The following is a 22,613-nucleotide window of genomic DNA, read 5'->3' as shown; positions in this document are numbered from 1 at the left end:
ATATATATATATAAAGAAAAAATTATTTATCTGTCACAAACACAATTACTACTATTTTGCTTCTTGGCTTCTAAGTTAGTAATATTGCTACATACATGTGTTTTAGAAATAATTCATTTAGTGTCAAACTAGCAGAAGTATCAGAAACATCCTAACTTCATTCAGCTAATTTCATTATTCCAGAAAATTAAGCCAAACAATGTAACAAAAGCTTTTTTTTCTGGGAGTATTTTTAAGTAACTACCAGATCCTCAAGTATATCTTATTAGAAGTCTTTAATGATTTGGAGTTTTTTAAATAAGAATTTCTTTGAAGTTCAGGGAAGCCTTGATTAACAACAAAAAAAATTCCTTAGAAGATACGGCCTGGGCCACATCCACCATTTAATACTTGGCTTGCTTGTTTTTACCTAAGCATCAAGAACAGAGAAACAAATCCACTGCTGGCTATTGGGTACCTGCTCAGTGACTTCAATTTAACTTAGCAATCATCTAGTCTAGTCTACGCAGTGGACCAACTCCCTTTTCATTAGCTTCACGGTGAAGGCACTGTAGTTGGACTCCTCTGGATTGAAGAAATGTAAGATTAAAGGAAGATTATACCGCTGAGAAATGTTTAAACAAAACATATTGTTTTAAGATAAGAACTCATTGATTCATTTTGAGTTTTTATCTAGGATAGTGAAAAGATAAAAATGACTAAAAATGAATTCATTTGTAATTCTATCAAATGGAATCCCACACTATATGCCAGGCAGGTGGCCCTCCAGCACCTCTTCTTATTAGTTGCTGCTTACCCTTTTGAGTGATAATTACATATGACAACACGTGTACTGAAAATACTAATCCATATGAACTAATCTCATCAGGTGGCATATCCCTCCACCTTGCCCCAACATGGAAAAGCAAAACTAGTTTTCTGTTATCACTTGGTGCAATAGCCAAATCCTTACTGTCCACTCTGCTTATTTAAGCTTCTGCCAGTCAACCTTCCCCGCCTCATCTACTTTATCTCTGTCTTCTACTGACTCCAGAGGCATTCATCTCTGCTTGTTTAAGACTCTGGCACTTTGTGCAGTCTGCCCTTCCACATAAGTTCTACCATCTTGATATGTAACATCAGAGACCCTGTGGACAACCTCTGCTACACTCTAGCTTAAGAATTTCTTGACCATCTGAACTCTCCTAACTTTCACCTTCACTTCACATTAGTCTACACATTTTCATGACAACATCTTAATGTTCTCATCACCCAGAACAGTTGTACCTCTGAAATCTTCATCTCGAGTAACCCCCCTCTCCAATAAGAGTCTTCTGATTCTTAGAAGTGTTTTTTGTTTGTTTGTTTGTTTCATTTCTTTATTCCCTCTACACCTGTTCTTCGACTTCACTGAAAACTCTCACCCCATGGCCACTCTTTTTTTTTTGAGACAGAATCTCACTCTGCCGCCCAGGCCGGAGTGCAGTGGTGCGATCTTGGCTCATTGCAACCTCCACCTCCTGGGTTCAAGTGATACTCCTGCCTCAGCCTCCCGAGTAGCTGGGACTACAGGCGGGCGCCACCACGCCCAGCTAATTTTTTTGTATTTTTAGTAGAGATGGGGTTTCACCATGTTGGCCAGGATGGTCTTGATCTCCTGACCTGGTGATTCACCCGCCTTGGCCTCCCAAAGTGCTGGGATTACAGCTGTGAGCCACTGTGCCCAGCCAGCCACTCTATTTTTACTTTACTTTTCTTTTATATCTTCTGTCCAGTGTACATCCTGTGGTGCCATCCCTGAAACCATCATCTCACCAAAGTATTTCATTCCCTTGCCCCCTGCAAATGAGCCTACCCTGAATTGATCCAGCTGCCTTCCTTTTCCCTTCCAACTCTAGTCTATCTAATAATGTTTTTTATATGTGTGTGTTTATTTACTGGCTCCTTTACTGCTGTAAGCTCCTGTAAGCAGGGACATTGTGTTGCTCACTCTGTGTTTAGGTGCTAAGTATCCTTAGCATCTAAAACAGTGCTGACAATATCTGTTGAAGCCATTATCAGTGATGCTGGAGAAACCCCACAACTGCCTGGTTTAATGCCATTTCAAGTTATAGCCTTCCACTTCAACAGAGCCATCAATTCTGTGTGCATGGCCCACTCCTCACATGGACGCTTTCCAGTCTTCATACTCTCCTTACTTACTTTCTCTACCAGCTCACTCCCAGGCGGAGATTTTTGCTTGTTACTTCACAGAGGCAACTGGATGATGACCCATTCAACTTCCTGTCCCTCCTAGCTTCCAAACATGTTTGCATTTCAGCCATCTTGGCTTCTTTCTCCCTAGTATTAAATAAAAGGGGGAGGAGGAGGCCATCCTTTATCTCAGAATCATCCTATATTCTTTTCTCTGGATATACATCCTCTTTTACTTCCCCTGGACAAAATCCATCAATTTTCCACCTGATCTTCACCTGACTCTTCAATGTCTTCCTTTCTGCTTTCAACATTTAGCCTACTCAACCTCTCAGCTGTGCTTAATTCCAATGATCACTCTCTAATTTTGGACAGCTGCTCTTCCATTTGCTTTGGTGATTTTACACTTCGCTGATTTTCCTTCTACCTCTCTGATTACTTCTCGGTTTCTTTTGGAGTTTCTTCCTTCTCATTTTTAAATGTTGCTTTATGTGATGCAATTCTCGGTTCTCTTCTCCATTTCCTCCCTAAGAAATCTCAACCATATCATCCACATGATGATGACCCCTGAATGTTTATTTCCAACACCATCTTCCCTGAACCCTACCACATCGAATATGTATCAGTATCTCAAATTTAAACTATCTCAAAGTGAACTCTTCACTGCATTGGTCCCAGCCTATCACCCAATAAGCTCTGCTTCAGTGCTCCCTAGCTTGGTGAACGGCTGACTTATCACCCAATTTACCAAGCCAGAAACTTGTGTTACCTTTTCCTCACTTCCTTTTCACAACCTCACCTATTTACAGAAACATTGTGCCTTATGAATTCTACTTCCCAGTAAATATTTCTCAAATCTGTCCATTTCTCAGCCTGGGCAACATGGTGAAACTCCATCTCTACAGAAAATTACAAAACTTAACGGGGTGTGGTGGTGCATGCCTGTAATCCCAGCTACTCAGGAGGCTGAGGTGGGAGGATCGCCTGAGTCTGGGGAAGTTGAGGCTACAGTGAGCTGTGATTGTGCCATTGAACTCCAGCCTGGGTGACAGAGTGAGACCCTGTCTCAAAACAAACAAACAAACAAACAAACAAACAAACAACAGCAACAACAATAAAAACTGTTGCCATTCAAATCCAGGCAACCATAATACTCATCCAAATAAGTGCAGTAGCCCAATTTCCTGCCCACAGCCATTCTTTATTTCTTCTAGTCAGTGATCTTTCTCAATAATTCTGATAAAGTCATGCGTCATTTAAAACCCTTCCTTCTGTGACCTCCCACCGCTACTAGAAGGAAGTGCATTCACTTTAACACAGACTACAAAATCCAATTCCTGCTTATTTCTTTTGCCGATAGTGAACACTTCTCCTTGCCTCCACTCTCATATCTTCATACACACCCTCTATGACAGCCTTACAGATATTCTTTCAGTTTCTCAATATTGCCAAGCTCTCTCACACACCAGGGGCACCGAAATGTTATTCCTTTGTTTGGGTAAATCTTTGCCTCCACTTTACGAGGCTTGAGCTAGACAGCAGCCAATCTTGACAATGTCACACATCCCTATTTAAAATCCCTTAGATGTCCCCTGCGGCATTTTAATTTTATTCATTTTCTACAGACTTTGGGAGATAATGCAACCCATTTATCATGGCATATAAGACCCTGTGTGACCTGGGCCCTGGTTACTTCTCTAGTATCATGTCTTGCTAGCTTCTACATCCCAGCCATCAGGAACCACTAGTAGGTCCTAAACTTCCTGAGCTCTTGCCTCCATCTTGCATACAGACTATGCACGTGCTCTCCTCTGCTCCCATTGGTTGGGCAATTCAATTATCCTTCAGAACTTAGCTGGTGAAGTGGGACTGCTTTCCCGGCCTCATTGCTATCACTTTAGCTGCCCACTCCCAGACCCGCTCTGGTTTAGGTGCTCCTCTCTCAGGGCACCTGTAGCACACAAATCTTATCACCATCATAGCACTTATCAAACCATATGGTAATGTTGTTTATGTCTGTCACACTGACCAGGTTTTCATTTTCCTGATGGCAGGTGGTATTTTAGTTCATATTTCCAATGTCTAGTGTTCAATGTTTAGAAGCTGCTTGATTAATGCTTTTGTGGGGAAAAAAAATGAATGCCAGGTATGGTGGCATGTGCCTGTAGTCCCAGCTGCTTGGGAGGCTGAGGCGTGTGGAGTGCTTGAGCCCAAGAGGTTGAGGTCAACCTGGGCAACATAAGGAGACCCTGCCTCTAAAAAAAATAAAAAATAAAATTAAAAAAATAAAATTAATTAACTAATGAATAGATAAATGAATAAATGAATGAATGGAAGAGGTAAAAAGTTGTTCTAATGTCTCTACAGAAATATCATGCCTGCATTACACTGGGGAAATTTAGGAAGACATTCCAGGTGCAGCTTGTCCACGATAAGCAGAAAATCAGGCTCAGTGTCTCTCCTCTCTGACTTAAAGTCTTCACTCCTCTCTAACTTAAAGTCTTCACTGAGCACACAGTCTGAAATTGAACCTGTTAAAGCAATCAGTTGGTCAATATGTACCTTCTTTTAAAAATGCAAATATCCAGGCAATTCCTATACCCCTTAACATCTATTCATTTACTTAAATTGCTTTTCCTCCTAACACATAACAGAAACTACTCCACTGAAGAAATGGAAACTTTGTGTGCCCAGGAAGAATAGAAGGTTTAGTAGTATGGGTACATTTCAAAAGCTTCCCAAATCATTGTAATAAGCAGCCATATTTGAAAATCACTATTCCTCAGTGCTTCTCAACCTTATTTTGCAGATCACCTGAAGAGGCTACTGAAAGTGCAGCCGCAGATTCAGTAGGTCTGAGGCGGAGCCTGAGACTGCATTTTTGCACATTCTCAGTGGCTGCTGCTGTTGTTGGTCCATGGACCACGCATTGAATACCAAGGATCTAGTCATTCTCCTGATGCAGACCTCTGACTTACTTACTTTTAGGGATTAATCAGAGGTGAGAAAAGGGGTACTGGCAAGGGCGAGTGCAGATTAGCTAGGTTTACAAACTAAGGTGTCCCTGTTGGTAGGCTTTTCTTTACAGGAAACACAGATTCAAGTGTTCATTTCTGATTGTGCTCATTCTAATTGATTCAAAGCCTGAACTGTCACCCCCATACTAAGACAGAGCACAGCAATCAAATAAAATGTTGTTCATAAAGGATGACACATTTTTATTTGAGAATATGTAAAATGTACCACATTCTCTCTTTTCTTTCTCTCTGTTTCTGGCTACAACTTCCTCTTTAAAAATATACTGTTCGCCTTTTGATTTGATTTTTATTTGATTCTCAATAAAAAATTTTAAATAGTGCATTTGCAATTTTCATGAAATAAGATGTCATATGAATCCTATCTGTGCATTATACCTATGGTGCATCTCCCTGAAGGACGTGTAACATGAAATAGGCTGTCGTTAGTCTTTGCTGTTTCCCTGTAAAATGAGACACTTTCAATTCCAATTTTGTAGATAATGAAAATGAAATGCAGAAAGCTGAACTGACTTAATTAGGATCTCATACCAATCACACAGGATGTGGCCAAAACTTACATCCCAGATCTCCCATGCTAAAAGTTGGCTTAGTGGAAAAAGAAGCAGTAAGCTTCCAAAAATTGTGCCTCCGTTACTCATAACACTTGCATCTCTTTGAAATAAAGTTTATAATTTAACAGCCCTTCTCCTGCACATATCAGTTGTTGGAATTTATATTCTATTCATCTGATTATTAACCTACATTCTTCCTAAAATAATTCAAAGTGGCCTTAGAGGGATACATAAAATAAACTAATATACATTGCATGAGAAAGAAAAGAGGAACAGGAATAAAGCTGATGAAGCAAGTTTATACAAAGAAGTCCTACAATTTCAAGTTAAATTCAAATTTGGTTCTTGACTTTCTTTTTTCGTTTTTTCAATTTTTTTTTTTTTTTTTTTTTTAGACAGAGTCTCACTCTGTCTCCCAGGCTGGAGTGCAGTGGCAAGATCTCAGCTCACTGCAAACTCCACCTCCTGGGTTCAAGCAATTCTTGTGCCTCAGCCTCCCGAGTAGCTGGAATTACAGGCGTCCACCACCATGCCCAGCTAGTTTTTGTATTTTTAGTAGAGGCAGGGTTTCACCATCTTGGCCAGTATGGTCTTGAACTCCTGACCTTGTGAGCCACCTGCCTCGGCCTCCCAAAGTGCTGGGATTATAGACGTGAGCCAAAACGCCCGTCCTGGCTCTTGACTTTCTATCAGTTAAGGTGAAAAGGAAAACATCTCACAGCACCCGTGTGAAAAACCAACACATTTTTCCAGAAGCAGGAACTGCTAACTGCTCTGTGGTAGACCAAGTGGTCTGGCTTTGATCCAGATGGCTGGTACACCTGGACACATATGTCTTTGACTTCCTCTGTAAGTGAAACCCCAGGGGGTAAAAACAGGGCTTCCAACACATAATCCTGAAATAATTTTAATTTCCCAGTTGATTTACTATTTCCAGAGACTTTTCGTCAATATATTGCTAATATAATTAAATAATAGAGGCTCACTCAAACTAAAAAGCTTGAGTTTATTTAGTGAAGATTTGAAAACTACATTGAAAACTACATATAATCATTTAAACTGCAAAAATGGAGCTCAATGGACTCAACATACAATAGCAAGCATAAGATCAAAACATGAGATAACTATGTAAAAATGGACATTGGAGAGATGGGGGAAAGAATGAAGGTGAATTTTTGTTTGCTTTTTTTTTTTAACGGCTTTGGGTTATTAATTTGTATACCATAAAATTCACCCGATTAATTTTTGGTAAATTTACACGGTTGTGCAACCATCACCACAATCCAATTTACACTTGATCTTTAGCCAAAAAGCTGAGAATTTGTCACAGTCCAATTTTAGAACACTTTCATTACCCCAAGAAGTCCCCTTATGCCCATTTGCAGCCAATCCCTGCTTCATCTCCAGCCTCAGGCAATCAATATTTGTCTTCTGCCCCTATAGTTTTGCTTCTTATAGAAATTTCATATAAATTAAATTTTACAATATGCAGTTTGTGTCTGGCTTATTTCACTCAGCATAATGTTTTTGATGTTTATCTACACCATTGCACATAACAGTAGTTTGCTCCTTTTTATTGCTGTGTGGTATCGTAGTTTATAGCTATATGGCATTTTGTTTATTCACCTGTTAATACATATTTGGGATATTTCCATATTTTGGCTTTTATAAATTATTTATAAAAACAGCATTATGCTGTAATGAAGTCCTTATGAGGATATGTGTTTTCATTTATTTTAAGTAATACCTAGGAGTAGAATTGCTGGGTTGTATGGAAAGTACATATTTAACATTTTGTAAAAACTGTCAAACTGTTTTTCAAAACGTTTCTAACATGTTGATCCAGAAGTACTAAAATTTACATTCCCACCATTAATGTATGATGGTTCAGTTTCTCCACATCCTCACTCACAGTTGGAACTATCTTTTTCACTGTAGCCTGTGGTGGTTAATTTTAGGTATCAGCTTGACCAGGTTAAGAGATATCCAGATAGCTGATAAACCATTATTTCTAAAGCATTATTTCTGGGTGCATCCGTGAGGATGTTTATGGAAAAGAGTGGCATTTGAATCAGTGGACTGAGTAGAGAAGATCCACACTCTACCACCATTGTGGCTGAGCATCATCCAATCTGTTGAGGGCCCAGAAAAAACAAGAGGCAGAGGGAGGGGAAATCCTCTGTTTCTTCTGGAACTGGGACATCCACCTTTTCCTGTTCTTAGACATCAGAACTCCAGGTTCTTGGGCCTTTGGATACTGAGACTTTATATACATATACCATTGGTTCTGTTCTCTGGAGAAGGCCTGACTAATATGTGGCCCATCTAGGATGTTTTGAACAGAAAGAACGTATTCTAGTTTTCAGTTGGTTCAGAAATAGGATCAAAACAAGACACCACTGGCCCCCGACAAAATCTCCTTTTCTGAATGGTCTTAAAGAATGAAAATTTACAGGATTCAAAAGCTTGTGCAACATTCTCCTTATGGTTTTTTGAATTGTGTATTTTTCAATTTCCTTCAATTAATCTGTTTTATCAACTTGAGCTTCATATCATATCAAAGGCTTACCAGAAAGCACCTTGCTACCCCATGGATTTGCTTATGAGTAGGACAAAACAGGATCCTTCAACAACAGAGGAATCTTTCTATATCTCTTATTATAAAATGTTAAATGTCAAACCAGGATTCTCACCCCAGTCTAAGCTAGTTTGTATCCACCCCCTCTACATGTAGATAATTTCTGTAGCTATAAAATAAACCTTTGGAGTACCACTTAGCTTACCAGGCATTGCTAGTTGTCTTTCCCTTTAACTGCTTAATTCAACTTATGTATGTTTTCAATTTATTGACCATTCATTAAAAAATGATGGTGTACTACTTGCTTAAAGTTTCCCTGGAGGGTAAAAAACACATGTTATATATTTATGTATTTATGATATAACTGATTCCCTTTCTTGGAAAGGATTTGATTGACAGATGCTAATTTTGACTGGATAAATGTAAGGTAATATCCCTACACAATTTTCACGAGAATTGTGCCAGGGAAGCCACACAAAGCAAATTGCCACATGCCACATTTAAATTAACAAAGGTGTGCTTCAGTGGTCTTCCTACTAAGATGTCTGCTGCTTTCTTATTCCATGAAGGATTTTTTCCAAACTTAACTACATAATGAAATAGCCTCATTTCCTACACTAAAAGGCTGCTACAGGGCCAGTAGCCCCCATGAGTTAGCCATCAGTCCTTCCTGTATTTACCTAATTGTGCTGTTTTTCTTCATGGAGGTTTCAAGGTGTTAACAGGCAGGAAGGCAGAGATGCCTTGTGACAGCCAGGAGAAGGCTAGCTGTTGCCAAGATGCATCACCTAGGGCATCACCATGATCTGGCCCTTGCAGACATTTGCAAGCTTCATTTCAGTTCAAGGGTCATAGCTCAAAGCACACAAATCTGATTAAATCAGTATGTGCGTACAGTAGTCTCCCCCATATCTGTGGTTTCACTTTCCATGGTTTGTTACCCATGGTCAACTACAGTCCAATATATTAAATAGAAAATTCCAGAAACAGACAACTCATATGTCTTAAATCACGCACCATTCTGAGTAGCGTGATGAAAGTCACGAAGGAGCCTTCTCCATTATTATCATATCAACTGTTGCAGGATGATGGTGTTTGTGTTCAAGTAACCCTATTTTACTTAATAATGGCCCCAAACCATAAGAATAGTGATGCTGGAATAATGTTACAATCGTTTTATTTTTTATTAATTATTGTTATTAATCTCTATGTCTAATTTATAAATTAAACTTTATCATAGGTATGTATACAGAAAAAATATAGCATATATAGGGTTCAGTCCAGTGTCAGACATCCACTGAGGTCTTGGGGGATCCTCAGAAGATAAGAAGGGGACTGCTGTGCATTATCTCACCATGCTGAAAATATCTTTCAAGTAACAGAATGCCACCTCTCCTTGTATTAATAATTAAGTAATCATCAAAAGTTTTCTTGGTATGTGCAGAATTAAAATAAAAGGAGTGGACAGTTCTGAGAGGTGTTTCATCCAGGTCTTGATGTTCCACAAGCCTGTCTGTCAAGGCTGCCATCGACAAATATGCAGTGTACAACCTGCATGACTATACTGGTGGAGGTGGTCCACTTTCTCTTGTAAACTGTATTGATCATGTCTTAGCTTGGCTTCTGTGGCCTCTGGATAATTTAGGACCACACTTCTAACATATGCTTCTGCAGACCCCTCAATTCTCTGTTGTCTTTTTCTTTTTTTTTGGTGATAGAGTCTTGCGCTGTCTTCCAGGCTGGAGTGCAGTCGTGCAATCTTGGCTCGCTTCAACCTCTGCCCCCTGGGTTCAAGCAATTCTCCTCCCTCTGGGATTATAGGCATGTGCTACCATGCCTGGATTTTTGTATTTTTAGCAGAGATGGGGTTTCACCATGTAGGCCGGGCTGGTCTTCAACTCCCGACCTCAAGTGATCCACCCGCCTTGGCCTCCCAAAGTGCTGGGATTACAGGCATGTTGCCATATAAGGCAACATATTCAGAGGCTCTGGGAATTGGGTGTGAATATCTTTGAGAGGCCATTATCCTGCCTACCGTTAAGAGGGAAGCATTGATAACATCTTGAGACCATTTAAACCAGTGGTACCCAGTCATAAGTGACCGTGCTGCCTGCAGGGGACATTTAGTAATGGCTAGAGACATTTTTTGGTTGTCACAACTAGGAGAGGACTGCTACTGGACATCTAGTTGGTAGAGGCCAGGGATGCTGCTAAATATCCTATAATACACAGAATAGCATCCACAACAAAGAATTATCTAGCACAAAAATATCAATAGTGATTGAGTTGAGAAACCCTGATTTAAAGCACAAGGTTCCTTGATATCTAAGTTAGGAAGGTTACAATGCAATGGAAATCAGTTTCAGGATTCAGACTTACATGGAAAAGTCTGCAAAATCACATACAAGTTTTATAACTCTAAGTTTTTGATGACCTTATAGGGTAAATAAGTGATGAATAATACTTTGAAGCATTTTGATCTCTGCCTTAAGTTGTTATTTCTTAAGTGGTATTTATTTTACTTTAGGTCTGGTGTAATCTTTCATACTGATGCATTACACATATAGGCAAGTTAATTTAAAGTATACATAAACATCATTTTATGTACATCATAAATATTTAAATCCTAGATGCTCAGATTTTAAATATGTAACACCAAACAGATTTGAAACAGCCTTCTGCAATATTTTACTTCTGTCTTGGTATGGCTTGACTTCTCTATTCCTTGACTTCAAAGAATCAAAGATAAGTACATTTGCTATGACATTCCCTTCCACTGGAAGAAAGGTTCAAGTTGGGGCCATCTTTAACATAATGTAAGCACCCTGAGTGTCAATACTTGCTTTTCCCATTCTCAAGAATTTCTGAGCTCAGGTTTGAACCCACCCACTCTCTTAAAGTGACCTATAGACTTGCTGGTAAGATATTTTATATTTTTTCAACATCTCTCTTTTCATATTTCTTTCTTTTCTTTTCTTTTTTTTTTTTGAGATGGAGTTTCACTCTTGTTGCCCAGGCTGTAGTGCAATGGCACAATCTCAGCTCACTGCAACTTCCGCCTCCCGGGTTCAAGCAATTCTCTTGCCTCAGCCTCCTGAGTAGCTGGAATTACAGGCATGCGCCACCACACCCGGCTAATTTTGTATTTTTAGTAGAGATGGGTTTTCTCCATGTTGGTCAGGCTGGTCTTGAACTCTCGACCTCAGGTGATCTGCCCGCCTCAGCCTCCCAAAGTGCTGGGGTTGCAGGCGTGAGCCACCGTGCCCAGCCTTCTCTTTTCATATTTCTTTTTCTTTCCATCTACTCTACTCTGGCCACTCTTCTTTAATACTTGCTTTTGTCCAAGATTTCCTCTAGGGTTTTCCTAATTTGCAACAACTTCTAAAAGAAATAGTTGTATTTTTCTGTGGCAGAAAAGATTTCCTAACCAGCAGAAGACTGTGTGTGTGCGTGTGCATGAGTGTGTGTGTTTATGAGTATGCAGAGTGTATCCATGAGGGTGTGTGTCATCTTATTTATTCTCCTAGGAAGAATAGTAACTACCAATGTGAACAAGTATTCTAATGGCTTGTGAACCAACAGAGCAGAATGAAGAAAAATATACAGCTATACAGCAACCTTGTTTACCACTGAAGTTATTTCTATTGTATACATTTCTCTGCCAAGATACATCCTGCAAGGTGTTTTACATTTGGTTTGATTTCTAAGCTACAATTAAAGGATACAGGTTAAATACATTTTAGTGAGTTGAGACTTGCCAAACACTATTTAAAAATCATATCTCTAAACATTAAGTCACATTGAAGATTCCAGATTCTGAATGTCACATTGCTCCTTGGGAGGAAAAACCTGCCTAGATCTCTGAGGCAAAATCACTTGTCGTTTATAGAAATACGCCTACCTAGTCAAAAAATCCAGTTTCTTCGAAAATAAAATTCAAGGAAAAGAAGAGAAAAAGGAAAAATAGTGAGAGAAGAGAGAATCTATAGATTAAGATACCAAAGAGACATGTCAAGTGTATTAAAGACAGAAGAATTAACCCTTAGTAGTCAATATGTAAGTGGAAGTTTCCCAAAACAGGACAGCCTGAGCATATAATAGGGTAGCTGGTAGAGACAGGAAGCATAGGAGGATCTGGGGAGGAGGTAAACGTTAACTTTGACAACTTGGGCACATGCTGACTTTTGCACATGACCACGGAGATCCCCCAGCCAAGGTACCTGTGCAGCCATTTCCCTGGGGAATAAAGAAACTTCGTTTTTGAGAAAAACTTACTATGTCGAGCAGCAAATGGCTAACATCTAAATCAAGTCTCCCTCACGCTCCCCACATCACATCTCGGGGTGTCTAGTCATTGCTCTTGTGACCCAGAGCAAAAAAACCCATCAAAAAACAATACAAAAAAAAAAAAAAGCAAAGGGCACAGATTCAGGACATTAGACTATAACCTAGAATTGCCAGATATTTTCCCGTCATTTTTTTGCAAAGTTCAGTGAATAACAAAAATCCAAGTAAAGAATATCCAAGACTGGGTGCAGTGGCTCATGCCTGTAATCCCAGCACTTTGGGAAGACAAGTAGGAGGACTGCTTGATCTCAGGAGTTCAAGACCAAGCTTGGGCAACATAGTGAGACCCTGTCTCTACAAAAAAAAAAAAACCAAAAACCAAAAAAAAAAAAACCCCACAACCTAGCCAGGAATGGTGGCAGGTGCCTATAGTCCCAGCTACTCAGGAGGCTCAGGCAGGACGATGCCTTGAGCCCAGGAGATCAAGGCTGCAGTAAGCTGTGATCACAACACTGCACTCCAGCCTGGGTGACAGAGCAAGATCCTGCCTCAAATAAATAAATAAATAAATAAAATTAAAAATAAAATTAAAAATATCCAGCAGAAAATGGTTAAAATTATTTGGAGCAGTTTATTTATTTCTTATAAGACACACAGATGTTAGAAAGGAGGTTTAGAATCTCTTGTTAAAGGACACAAATATTGTGTTCATATCCCAGGTGCTGCCCTCAGCTACCACCTTCCTTTTTCTTGAAGAAAGAAGAAATACTCCCATTTTCACCACACTCCAATTGATGGGATTTATATAGCTTCATATACTTCTCTGTTTTCTGCTCTGACTTATTTTTCTTCTCTTCTAATCATTGATGTTGTTTAGCCCTTGAACCTCTTCTTAAGTTTAGCCCTTGAACCTCTTCTCTTCTTCTGAGAACTCAAATACTTCCAAGGCTTCCACTATCACTCCTAAATTGACAGATCTCAAATCCAAATTCCAGCTTCTTAAACCTCATCTCTACCTTCCGGCTGTCTATTCTCATCTTAGACCAAACACATCCACATACACCTCATAACCTCTCTATTTCTGTGTGGGCTGCCTCCATTCTCTTTAGTCCCTTGGGTTTTAAAACTTGGCATCATTCTCAATTCATTCATTTTATTTAGCAAGTCAGTTCTACTGAGTCACCCAATTCTCCCTCCCCATTATCTCAATAGTACTCTTCTCTCACCACAGGCCAACCTCTTTAGCTTACACTTGGAGTACAGAAGCAGCCCCCACCTGCCTGCCCTCCTTTTCACTCAATCCAGTCAACCTCACATTCGCAGAATCATCTTTCACCTTTGGCCTGATCACTCCTCTGTTCAAAAATATCTGTTTCTCCTGTATTACAATATCAAGGCTAAACATGGATTTCAAGGTTCTCCATAATGTGCCCTTCTATCAAGCGTACACTTTTACTACTTCTCAATAACATAGTTTATTTCTTTTGTGTTTGGAATTCCCTCTTCTGCACCGCCACATCTAAATTCTAGCCCTGCTTCAAGGTTCTTCCCAAATTTAAGGCTGGGTGCGGTGGCTCACGCCTGTAATCCCAGCACTTTGTGAGGCCGAGGGGGGCAGATCACCTGAGGGCAGGATTTCGAAACCAGCCTGACCAATATGGTGAAACCCCGTCTCTACCAAAAATACAGAATTAGCCAGGCGTGGTGGTGGGTACCTGTAGTCCCAGCTACTTGGGAGGCTGAGGCAGGAGAATTGCTAGAACCCGGGAGGCGGAGATTGCAGTGAGCCAAGATCATGCCACTGCACTCCAGCTTGGGCGACAGAGCGAGACTCTGTCTCAAAATATAAAAAATAAAAAAATAAATAAAATGAAATTTCTTCCCAGATTTTAACTTCTCCACCTAGCTTTACATGCCTACATCTCACTCCCTTCTTCTCACCCACCTAGTGAGGTGCACTGAGACATTTAACACAATGATACGAAACTTACCATTTCATATGTGTTCATTTTCTTTCTTCAACTACATGGCAAGCTCCATACAAATAGCGATATAGTTTTCTATTGCCCTGCTATACAGCCCAGGGCTGAAAATAGTAATATATTTTTCAGAGTAAACAAGTTAATTAATCTACTACTTAAATATATTTTTATTTCCATTGATTATAGAGCCAGACACATAAATAATTGATCTACAATGAATAAAAGTGTAAACAAAGCAAATTAAGATTAGCATTTAATTTTAAATATTATACATCAGTTGTATAACTATTACATGTAAAAACCATTTCTTACCTGATTTTATGCAGTCTGATGACTTGCAAATACCATCTAGAAAAAGGAGAGAATATACATAAATATTGGCAACACACATTTTTAAATTTCTATTTTTCTTTTGTTCTTTTAAAAACTGCCAATTAAATAAGCAATTTCTTAAAGCAAGAACTAAAAACTGAACATTATATATCATTGTCAGTGGTTAGAAAAAATATAAGAAAATAAAATAGGTAAAATCTAAATTTAAAATTTTGATTATGGAGAAAAATGTGTTATTATATCTTCTCTACCAATGAAGCCCCAGGCCTATTAAATTGAAATAATCAGTTGTTTTTGCTTGGTAATCATTTTTTTAACCATTAAACAATCAATCTTTTTTCATCCTTGTTGTAAAAAACTTCCAAGACTCAAATTAAATTTGTTAAATTCCTGTGAAGCCCTTTAGAATTTCAATGACACAACAAAAGTTGACTAATGACTACTACTAAACCTGGCCATAAAATTATGTATATTTTAATCAAATAAAACCATACTTTAGATTCCTCATAAGTAAGCATGAGCGCACTAAATATACTTGCAATTAATAACTTAGCTCAAACATAAAAGGCACCGTACTTCAAAGTTAATTATTTTGACATATTGATGTTACATTTTACAAATGAATCTCTTTGTCAGTCTTTAAGTGCCTCTATCCTTAACACATTCGTTGGATAGATGGTAAAAGCATGGAGGAAGATTTCCTTCTCTTTTGCACTTATGGATGCACAGGTGTGGGAGTAACTCACCATCGTAGGTTGCATAGAGTGCGATCATTGTCACAGCTATGATGGTGAGGAGCAGGACAAGGACCGAGAGGCTGATCTCCAGCGGGGTCCATCGCTGTTTCTTCTTTGGCTTTGGAGTGTTGATATCAGTTATATCCATCTGACTTTCTGATTTGCCCATCACCTAAAATCTGCAAAAAATGAAAATACTAATAATGAAAAACAAATAAATAAAAAAGAAAATGTCCAAATGCTTAATGTGGCTGGATAAAAGTAAAAGGCTCAGTTATTTTAAAATAGAAATACATTTTTGCTGTTGAGAAGTCAAAATTTTGTTGCTGAACGCAAAGTATATAGAGCCAAATGAATTTGACAGGTCTCAGTCACAACCTTTTGTTTTTTGTTGCTGTTGTTTTGTTTTGTTTTGCTTTGGTATATCACTGAAAATCTCAGCAAAATTAGACAGTAAGACTTGGTTAAATACTCAAGTAGGATTAATTCAGCAGTTTATAAGCAAATAATTGCTGTACCATCATTAAGAAAGTTTTAAACTCACCCTTTTGAACTCTGGACTAACATCAAAGGTTAATTTTATATCTTGCTCCAGTGGCTTCCTTTATAAGCTCAAAAACCAATGACTAATACCTTGAGGTTTTGACTAAGCAATAATTTGAAATATTAATATAGATAAACAGCAAAAGGAATGAACACATGAAGTAGTTTATTTTAGTCATAAAAACAACCTTTATTTTTACAGTTCAAAATTACTACTACTACTGATACCAGTATCTATTAACTGGTTAGACAACATTCTGAAAATGGTCACTCACTGTACCAAAAGATACCTGAATATCCAACCTAACCACAGCCAATCCCATTTAAGAGGGGAGTAAGGGGGATAAGTAAACAAAATAGTACAAAAAGTTACCAAGTTGATACTTGTAGTCCTGTATAAAGCAGGGTATGCAAAAACATACCTGTATTCCTAAAATCTTTCACCTCAACTGGAGATGTGTTAAAAACTTTAAACCAAAAAGTGGACACTGCCACAGAATAGAATAAAGAATTAGGAAACTGGGGCACAGAGAAGTCAGGCAACGTGTTCAAGACTACACAACTCGTCAATATTCTTTGTAAAGAACACATTTGGTCACTGTTCAAAATAAAGCTGTATCATCATGCAGTAAAAGCTTACTGTAGAAATTTAGGGGGAAAATTAAGGGGATATAAGCCTAAATATTAAATTTCATCAGGGGCCTAGTGACACTTTATCAGTCTCCAAGGATTAGAACACACAATTTCCATTTTTCTGCATGACTGTATAAAAGAACATCTTAAACTAGCAGTTTAGCTGTTTACAGCTCAATACAAATTGCTCTTAGAATTTGGTCCCAGGATGAAGTGGCGGCTCAGAAATGCTCTTATAATTAAAGATCTTTGTTGAACACACACAATTCTCTAAGGGTGTGTTTTGTGGAAACTGAGGCATAGGAGAAAGAAGAAACATATTCTACATTTGAAGTACGGTCTGGGAGACCCAGCAGAAAACTAGAAATTAACCTTCCCAGTGAATTATTAATAAGCGAACCACAGCTAGACCTTAAAGTTCTGGATACAAAGTCTTAAACATGCTGTCCCCTTGATTACATGAGGCTATAAGCAAGGACAGACTATCAAATAAAAATATTTTATTAGACAATGAAAACCGTGTCTGCTAAATAAAAGTGGAATGTAATGTACCTGAATGTTAAAATGTCTTACTTAATGGTTATGTAAGGCATGCTGGCTTAGTCTCACCACCCCTGGGGTTATGATATGGAATTGCATTGATTGTAGTCCTATTTTAATAGTGTATTGGTTGGGCAAAGGAAAGAGGGGAACAAATTTAATAATACTCTGGACACTTTACAGAGAGGTAAACAATAATAATTCTCCCAGTCTCCCCATGTTTCATGACTGTCCTAAAGAACACCTGAATGTTAAGCACATTTGCTAAAGTATTTCCCTTTCCTGAATATTGTTCCCCCCGCATATGTCAGAAGACAATGTAGAGAAATGTTTTACTGGTACAAAATGACTTTTTTTTTTCTTAGTTCTTCCTTAGAAATGACAGTCAGTGTCCCTGTAAAGTAAAGCGAAGGGGTGAACCAGGGCAGCCTCAGGGTTAAATTACAGGTGCTCTGTGGAAACTCCATGCCTTGTGGTGTAGTAAAGCTAGTGGATAAGCATTTCTTTCTCCCTGTAAGCTACTTTCCCTTGGCTTCTCCTCCTTACCCTTGAGGCTGGGTACTGAAGCAGCTGGGCTCTTAATGGGTCAGCACCTAAGTTTGCAGAAACAGTTACAGAGAAATGAAGACAGTGACAGAAGCTGCATCAAAACAATATAATCTTTGAATCACCTGCAAAGGCTTCCTCCATCTCCCCCTCTTGTAAATGCTCTGTAAATTCTTAAAGGAAGTCTTTTGCCCTTAGTAGCCTTTTTTCAAAAGCATCAAGCAAAAGCAGAAATGATGCAAGTTTAATCTCCTAATTAACTTTGTCATCATTTCCAGTTAATTCCAATTAAATTGGAAGGTTCACAATTTTTCTTTAAGACATCAGGGAACAGTATCTGGAATCTCACTGTGGAACATATGACTAAACCCCAAATACCTGAATATGCAACTTAACCACACCCAATCCCATAAAGAAGAGTAAGGGGGACAAGTAAACAAAAGAATACAAAAAAAAAAAAATACCAAGTTGACGCTTATAGTCCCATATAAAGCAGGGTATGCAAAAACATACCTGTATTCTTAAAATATTTCACTTCAACTGAAGATGTGTTAAATAAAAAGTTTAAACGGAAAAGTGGACACTGCCACAGACGAGAATAGAGAATTAGGAGGTCTAAGATAACAAGAACCTGCAAACTTCAGCTCGACAATATTACCAACAGAATAAATTACTATTTTAAGTGTAAGCTTAATTTCAAAGCAATGTAAAGCAGCAATTCTTATACCAGTTGAGCATAAGCATTACTATATCAGACAGTCAAAGCAGGAAACCTGGATAACTGATTTGTTAAAAAGGAAATCTCATTGACTTACAGACTTAGACTTAGCTAAGCAGTTTTCATCTTCACAGCACATTATAACATTAACTTATATCTGCAGGTTCCTGAAGCTGTGCTATGCAATTACAGTTTGTTTTATGGAAACTGAGGCACAGGAAGAAGGAGAAACAGTTTCCATATTTAGACTGTGTCTGCAGAAGCTGAGGACAGAGGTACTCAGGATAAATCATCTTCTTGTTTCCCAGACATTAATTAGGTGTTTCCCAGCCTGAAATACGGAGTTCTGGACACGAAGTGCCAACCATATTACTCCCCTGGTTAGTGCTGCTCTACAACCAAAGACACAGCGTTAAGTCCAAGAAATTACCAGACAATTTTTTAAAGTGCTAGAACCCACAAAAATGGCAGGGAATGAAGCTACACGCCTTCATACAGTCGATTTGCCGATAAGCACTTTCCAAATGCTGACGCTGCAAGTCAGGTACTAGTTTTCAGTTTAATAAAATTGCCATTTGAATCATATATGGGGGAGGAACCGACTTGATCAAGAAGCTAAAGAGGGATATTTGGTTGCAATTACCCTTATTTTGAAACCAGACAAATAGACTGAAACCAGTTAAGAGGTCTTAAACTTTCATCTACAAAAGGACACACCAGCCCCGCACCGACCAACCCATGTGAGATTTAAACATTAATTATATAATAGGAAATCAGGTTAAAAGCAAGATGAAGAGGTGGGATAATGAAAAGATCTTCCGGTTAAGAAAAGTAAAAATAGAAAAGTGAGTTACAAATGAGAAAATCCGACAGAAACCAAAATGAAAACAAACCTTGCTTTTTAAAAAGAAGAAAAAAAAATCAGTGTCTGTACAGCAGAATGGCAAATTCCCAGCCCCCGAATCAGCCCCGGTGCAATCTGGTAGCGCGGATCTCGGTAACAAAACATAACTCCCCAAGGCAGAGGCCGCAGGGAACTATGGAAATGAACCTGAAGAGCCAACCTGACGTGACTTCCAGAGCCCTCCTCCAGGTCACCTTCTGGGCCCCTCTCCCTCCCCTCACTCTTCAGGTCCCAGTAGCGGCTCCTTCCCATGGCACGCCTCCTCCACGGCCGCAGGGTCCTGGGCGCTCGGATCGCGCTGGACTTTAGCTGCGGACCCTGCTCAGCGCACCTCCCGGCAGCCGCTCCCCTCGGCTGGCTCTGCCCTCCCCGTGCCCGTCCCACGGGCTCCCAGCGCCCTGGGCGCTCGCGCCCTTTGGACCTTTCTCCCTCAGCTCGCTCTCCTGGGACTCACCAGTGGGATTCGGGAGAAGTTGGAGGCTGCTGAGCCGACACATCCCGACCAATGAGCGCACGGGGCCGGGTGGCAGTGGCGGGCTGAGAGCCCCGCCGAGCGCCTCTCAGTCGGTGCATCCGCCCAAGGCGCGCGGGCTCCAGGCTGAGGCCGGACTTGGGGGAGGTTCCGGACTCGCCTCCGCCCGGGCCGTGGGGCGACGAGGCACCTGGGCATCTCTCCGACCCGCACCCACAGAGACTCACCGTGACCCCTCAGCAGATCCCGCGCCAGGAGTTGGGCGGCTGCTCCAGCCTGCGCTCGGTCAAGCTTCGCCACTTGCACATCTCCGCGCCCCGCGCGTCTCGGCGCTCTCACGGCCACCCCCCCCCCCCACCCCCCACCCCGCCTCGCCGCTGCAGGACCAGCGAGAGGAGCAGTTCCCTGGGTGACCTGAAGGTTTCCGCTAGGTCTCCCAAATCCAGTCACTTCATGTGAGGGGGCCGGGGAGACGGGGGGCGGGCGGTGGCAATGAAAATGTCCCATCCTCCCCACCCTCCATCTCACCATTCCCAAAAGGGCTTTGCTAAACATTTTTAGAATTGCTTAGCTTCGGGGCTTTCAAGAAAACAATACACGGGCTCTTCGGGATTCTCTAGTCCTGATGAGGGCTCCATCTCTCCCCTGTGGACCGGAGACTGTAATGCTTGCCTCTTCTCACGCTCTTCTTTCGCTCTCTTTCTCGCTCCCTTTCCTCTCTGAATCCAAGCTTCCTTCCTTCTTCATTTAAATGTCCTCTCTCCCTCCCTCCTTCGTTTTCTTTTTTCTTACTCTCCCTCCCCGTTTCCTTCTTTCCTTCCTTGCTCCTGCTTTCTCCACCCCGCTTCCCTCTTTCTTCCCTTTCTTTTTCTTGGTCGAAGTACTCTGATGTCAAGATCTGAACTGAAACTCTCCGCTCCCACCTCCTGACTTCAGGGACTCTTAAAACGTGTGTACATCGAAGGTTGAGGGTGGGGAGTGAGAAAGAGAAAAATAAACTAAAGTGTGTCTGCTCTACCTACTGAAATCAGCCGTAATGCGCCTGGACCCTCACAGTTGAATGCAAGCAAGCAGCGTACCCCTTTCACTCAAGACACAGCGATTCCTCCTCAAAGGGGTAAATACAAACAAGGAGATAAATACTTTAGGCACAAAGGCAGGTTCTTTGTAAAAGCTACCTTTAGCAGCTATAATTGCCAAGGAGCTCAGAGGAACTAAACTTCCTTTTTTTTTTTTTTTTTGCTTCCAGTGTACAAGTACCTTTAATACTGATCCCTTTCCTCTTTTGAATCACATGTAATTACACACACACACACACACACACACACACACACACACATATTCACACTCCACTGCGGAATTCATACTGAAATAAAACTGGGTTTGCAATTATCTGTTTTTAATATCAAAATGATTTACTGCTTGAGAAGAGTCCCCTTGTGCTAAAAAATTTTCCATCTTTTTCATAGCAGAGAAAGCTGAAAAGCAAGGAGAAAAGGTAGTTCATCCTAATAAGTGGAATACAATGGAGAGACATTTCCCCAAAAAGCTAACCAATCTTTAAATAATTCGATTAATATAGAGGAAAAATGGAGTGTGTAGACCTAACAAGTGCTATTCACGTCTATTTACGCTTTCTCTGTGCATCTTACAGACACTATTTAGTCCTCACAACAATCCCGAAATATTGGTGTTTTCACTCCCACAAATAAGCATGCGGGGCTTGACTAGCGCCCTGGAAAGCATCTCAACTGGAATTTTTTTTTTCCTACAGAGTCTCGTGCTGTCGCCCAGGCTGGAGTGCAGTGGTGTGATCTCTGCCTCCTGGGTTCAAGCGATTCTCCTGCCTCAGCCTCCTGAGCAACTGGAAATACAGGCACGCACCACCACACCGAGCTAATTTTGCGCGCGCCCGCGCGCGCGCGTGTGTGTGTGTGTGTGTGTGTGTGTGTGTGTGTGTGTGTACTTTTACTTTCGGGGTTTCTCCATATTGGCCAGGCTGGTCTCAAACTCCTGGCCTCAAGTGATCTACACACCTCGGTCTCCCAAAGTGCTGGAATTACAGGTGTTAGCCATCATGCCTGGCAGTGAGGACACTTTTAAAGGAAAAAAAAAAAGGATTTACTTAAAATGTATGACAAAAGAAAAAAAAATGCCTACTTAGAGTTAATTTTAGACTCTGACTTTCAGCTGATAGTCGACAGTATGGATTGGTAACTGGTTTCCCAGAACAAATATTTTTTTCTTTTTCTCTTTTCTTTCTGTTTTTTGTTGTTGTTGTTGTTTGTTTTTTTTTGTTTAGATGAGGGTCTGTGTTGCCCAGGCTGGTCTCTAACTCTGGGCTCAAGCAATCCTTCAGCCTCAGCCTCTTAAGTAGCTTGGACTACCCACATCTGCCTTACAATATCTTGATTTCACTAAAGTTGATTAGAAACTTAGGGTTTTTGTTGTTGTTGTTTGTTTGTTTGTTTTTAAATCAAAAATGCTAAATCTCCTCCCAGAAGTTTGTGCAAGTTTGAGATAATTTTTTTAAGGGATCTTAAAGAGTCCCCAACTATTTACAGTAAGTAAATTTAGAC

The 22,613-nt window shown here is 40.1% G+C and overlaps 1 protein-coding gene across 10 annotated transcripts in view; it reads right to left on the bottom strand.

Annotated features, from left to right (window-relative positions):
• The window catches only part of MME (membrane metalloendopeptidase), a 99,426-nt gene extending 78,717 nt beyond the window's left edge, over positions 1 to 20,709 (bottom strand). The window contains exons 1-4 of one of the 10 annotated variants that reach the window (XM_016942204.4): positions 19,723 to 19,924; positions 17,941 to 17,987; positions 15,688 to 15,857; positions 14,921 to 14,956 (exon numbers count right to left, since the gene is read on the bottom strand). In XM_016942204.4, the coding sequence (XP_016797693.1) occupies positions 14,921 to 14,956; positions 15,688 to 15,847 (196 nt within the window). In that variant the 5' untranslated portion in view covers positions 15,848 to 15,857; positions 17,941 to 17,987; positions 19,723 to 19,924. The other 9 variants (XM_009446711.5, XM_001148665.6, XM_054681200.1 and 6 more) reach the window with 9 other exon arrangements.
• Between the last annotated feature and the right edge of the window lie 1,904 nt (positions 20,710 to 22,613).

This window comes from Pan troglodytes, chromosome 2 (genome assembly GCF_028858775.2).
Source record: "Pan troglodytes isolate AG18354 chromosome 2, NHGRI_mPanTro3-v2.0_pri, whole genome shotgun sequence".
Classification (NCBI taxonomy): Eukaryota; Metazoa; Chordata; class Mammalia; order Primates; family Hominidae; genus Pan; species Pan troglodytes.
This window is presented reverse-complemented; position numbering and strand designations above follow the sequence as displayed.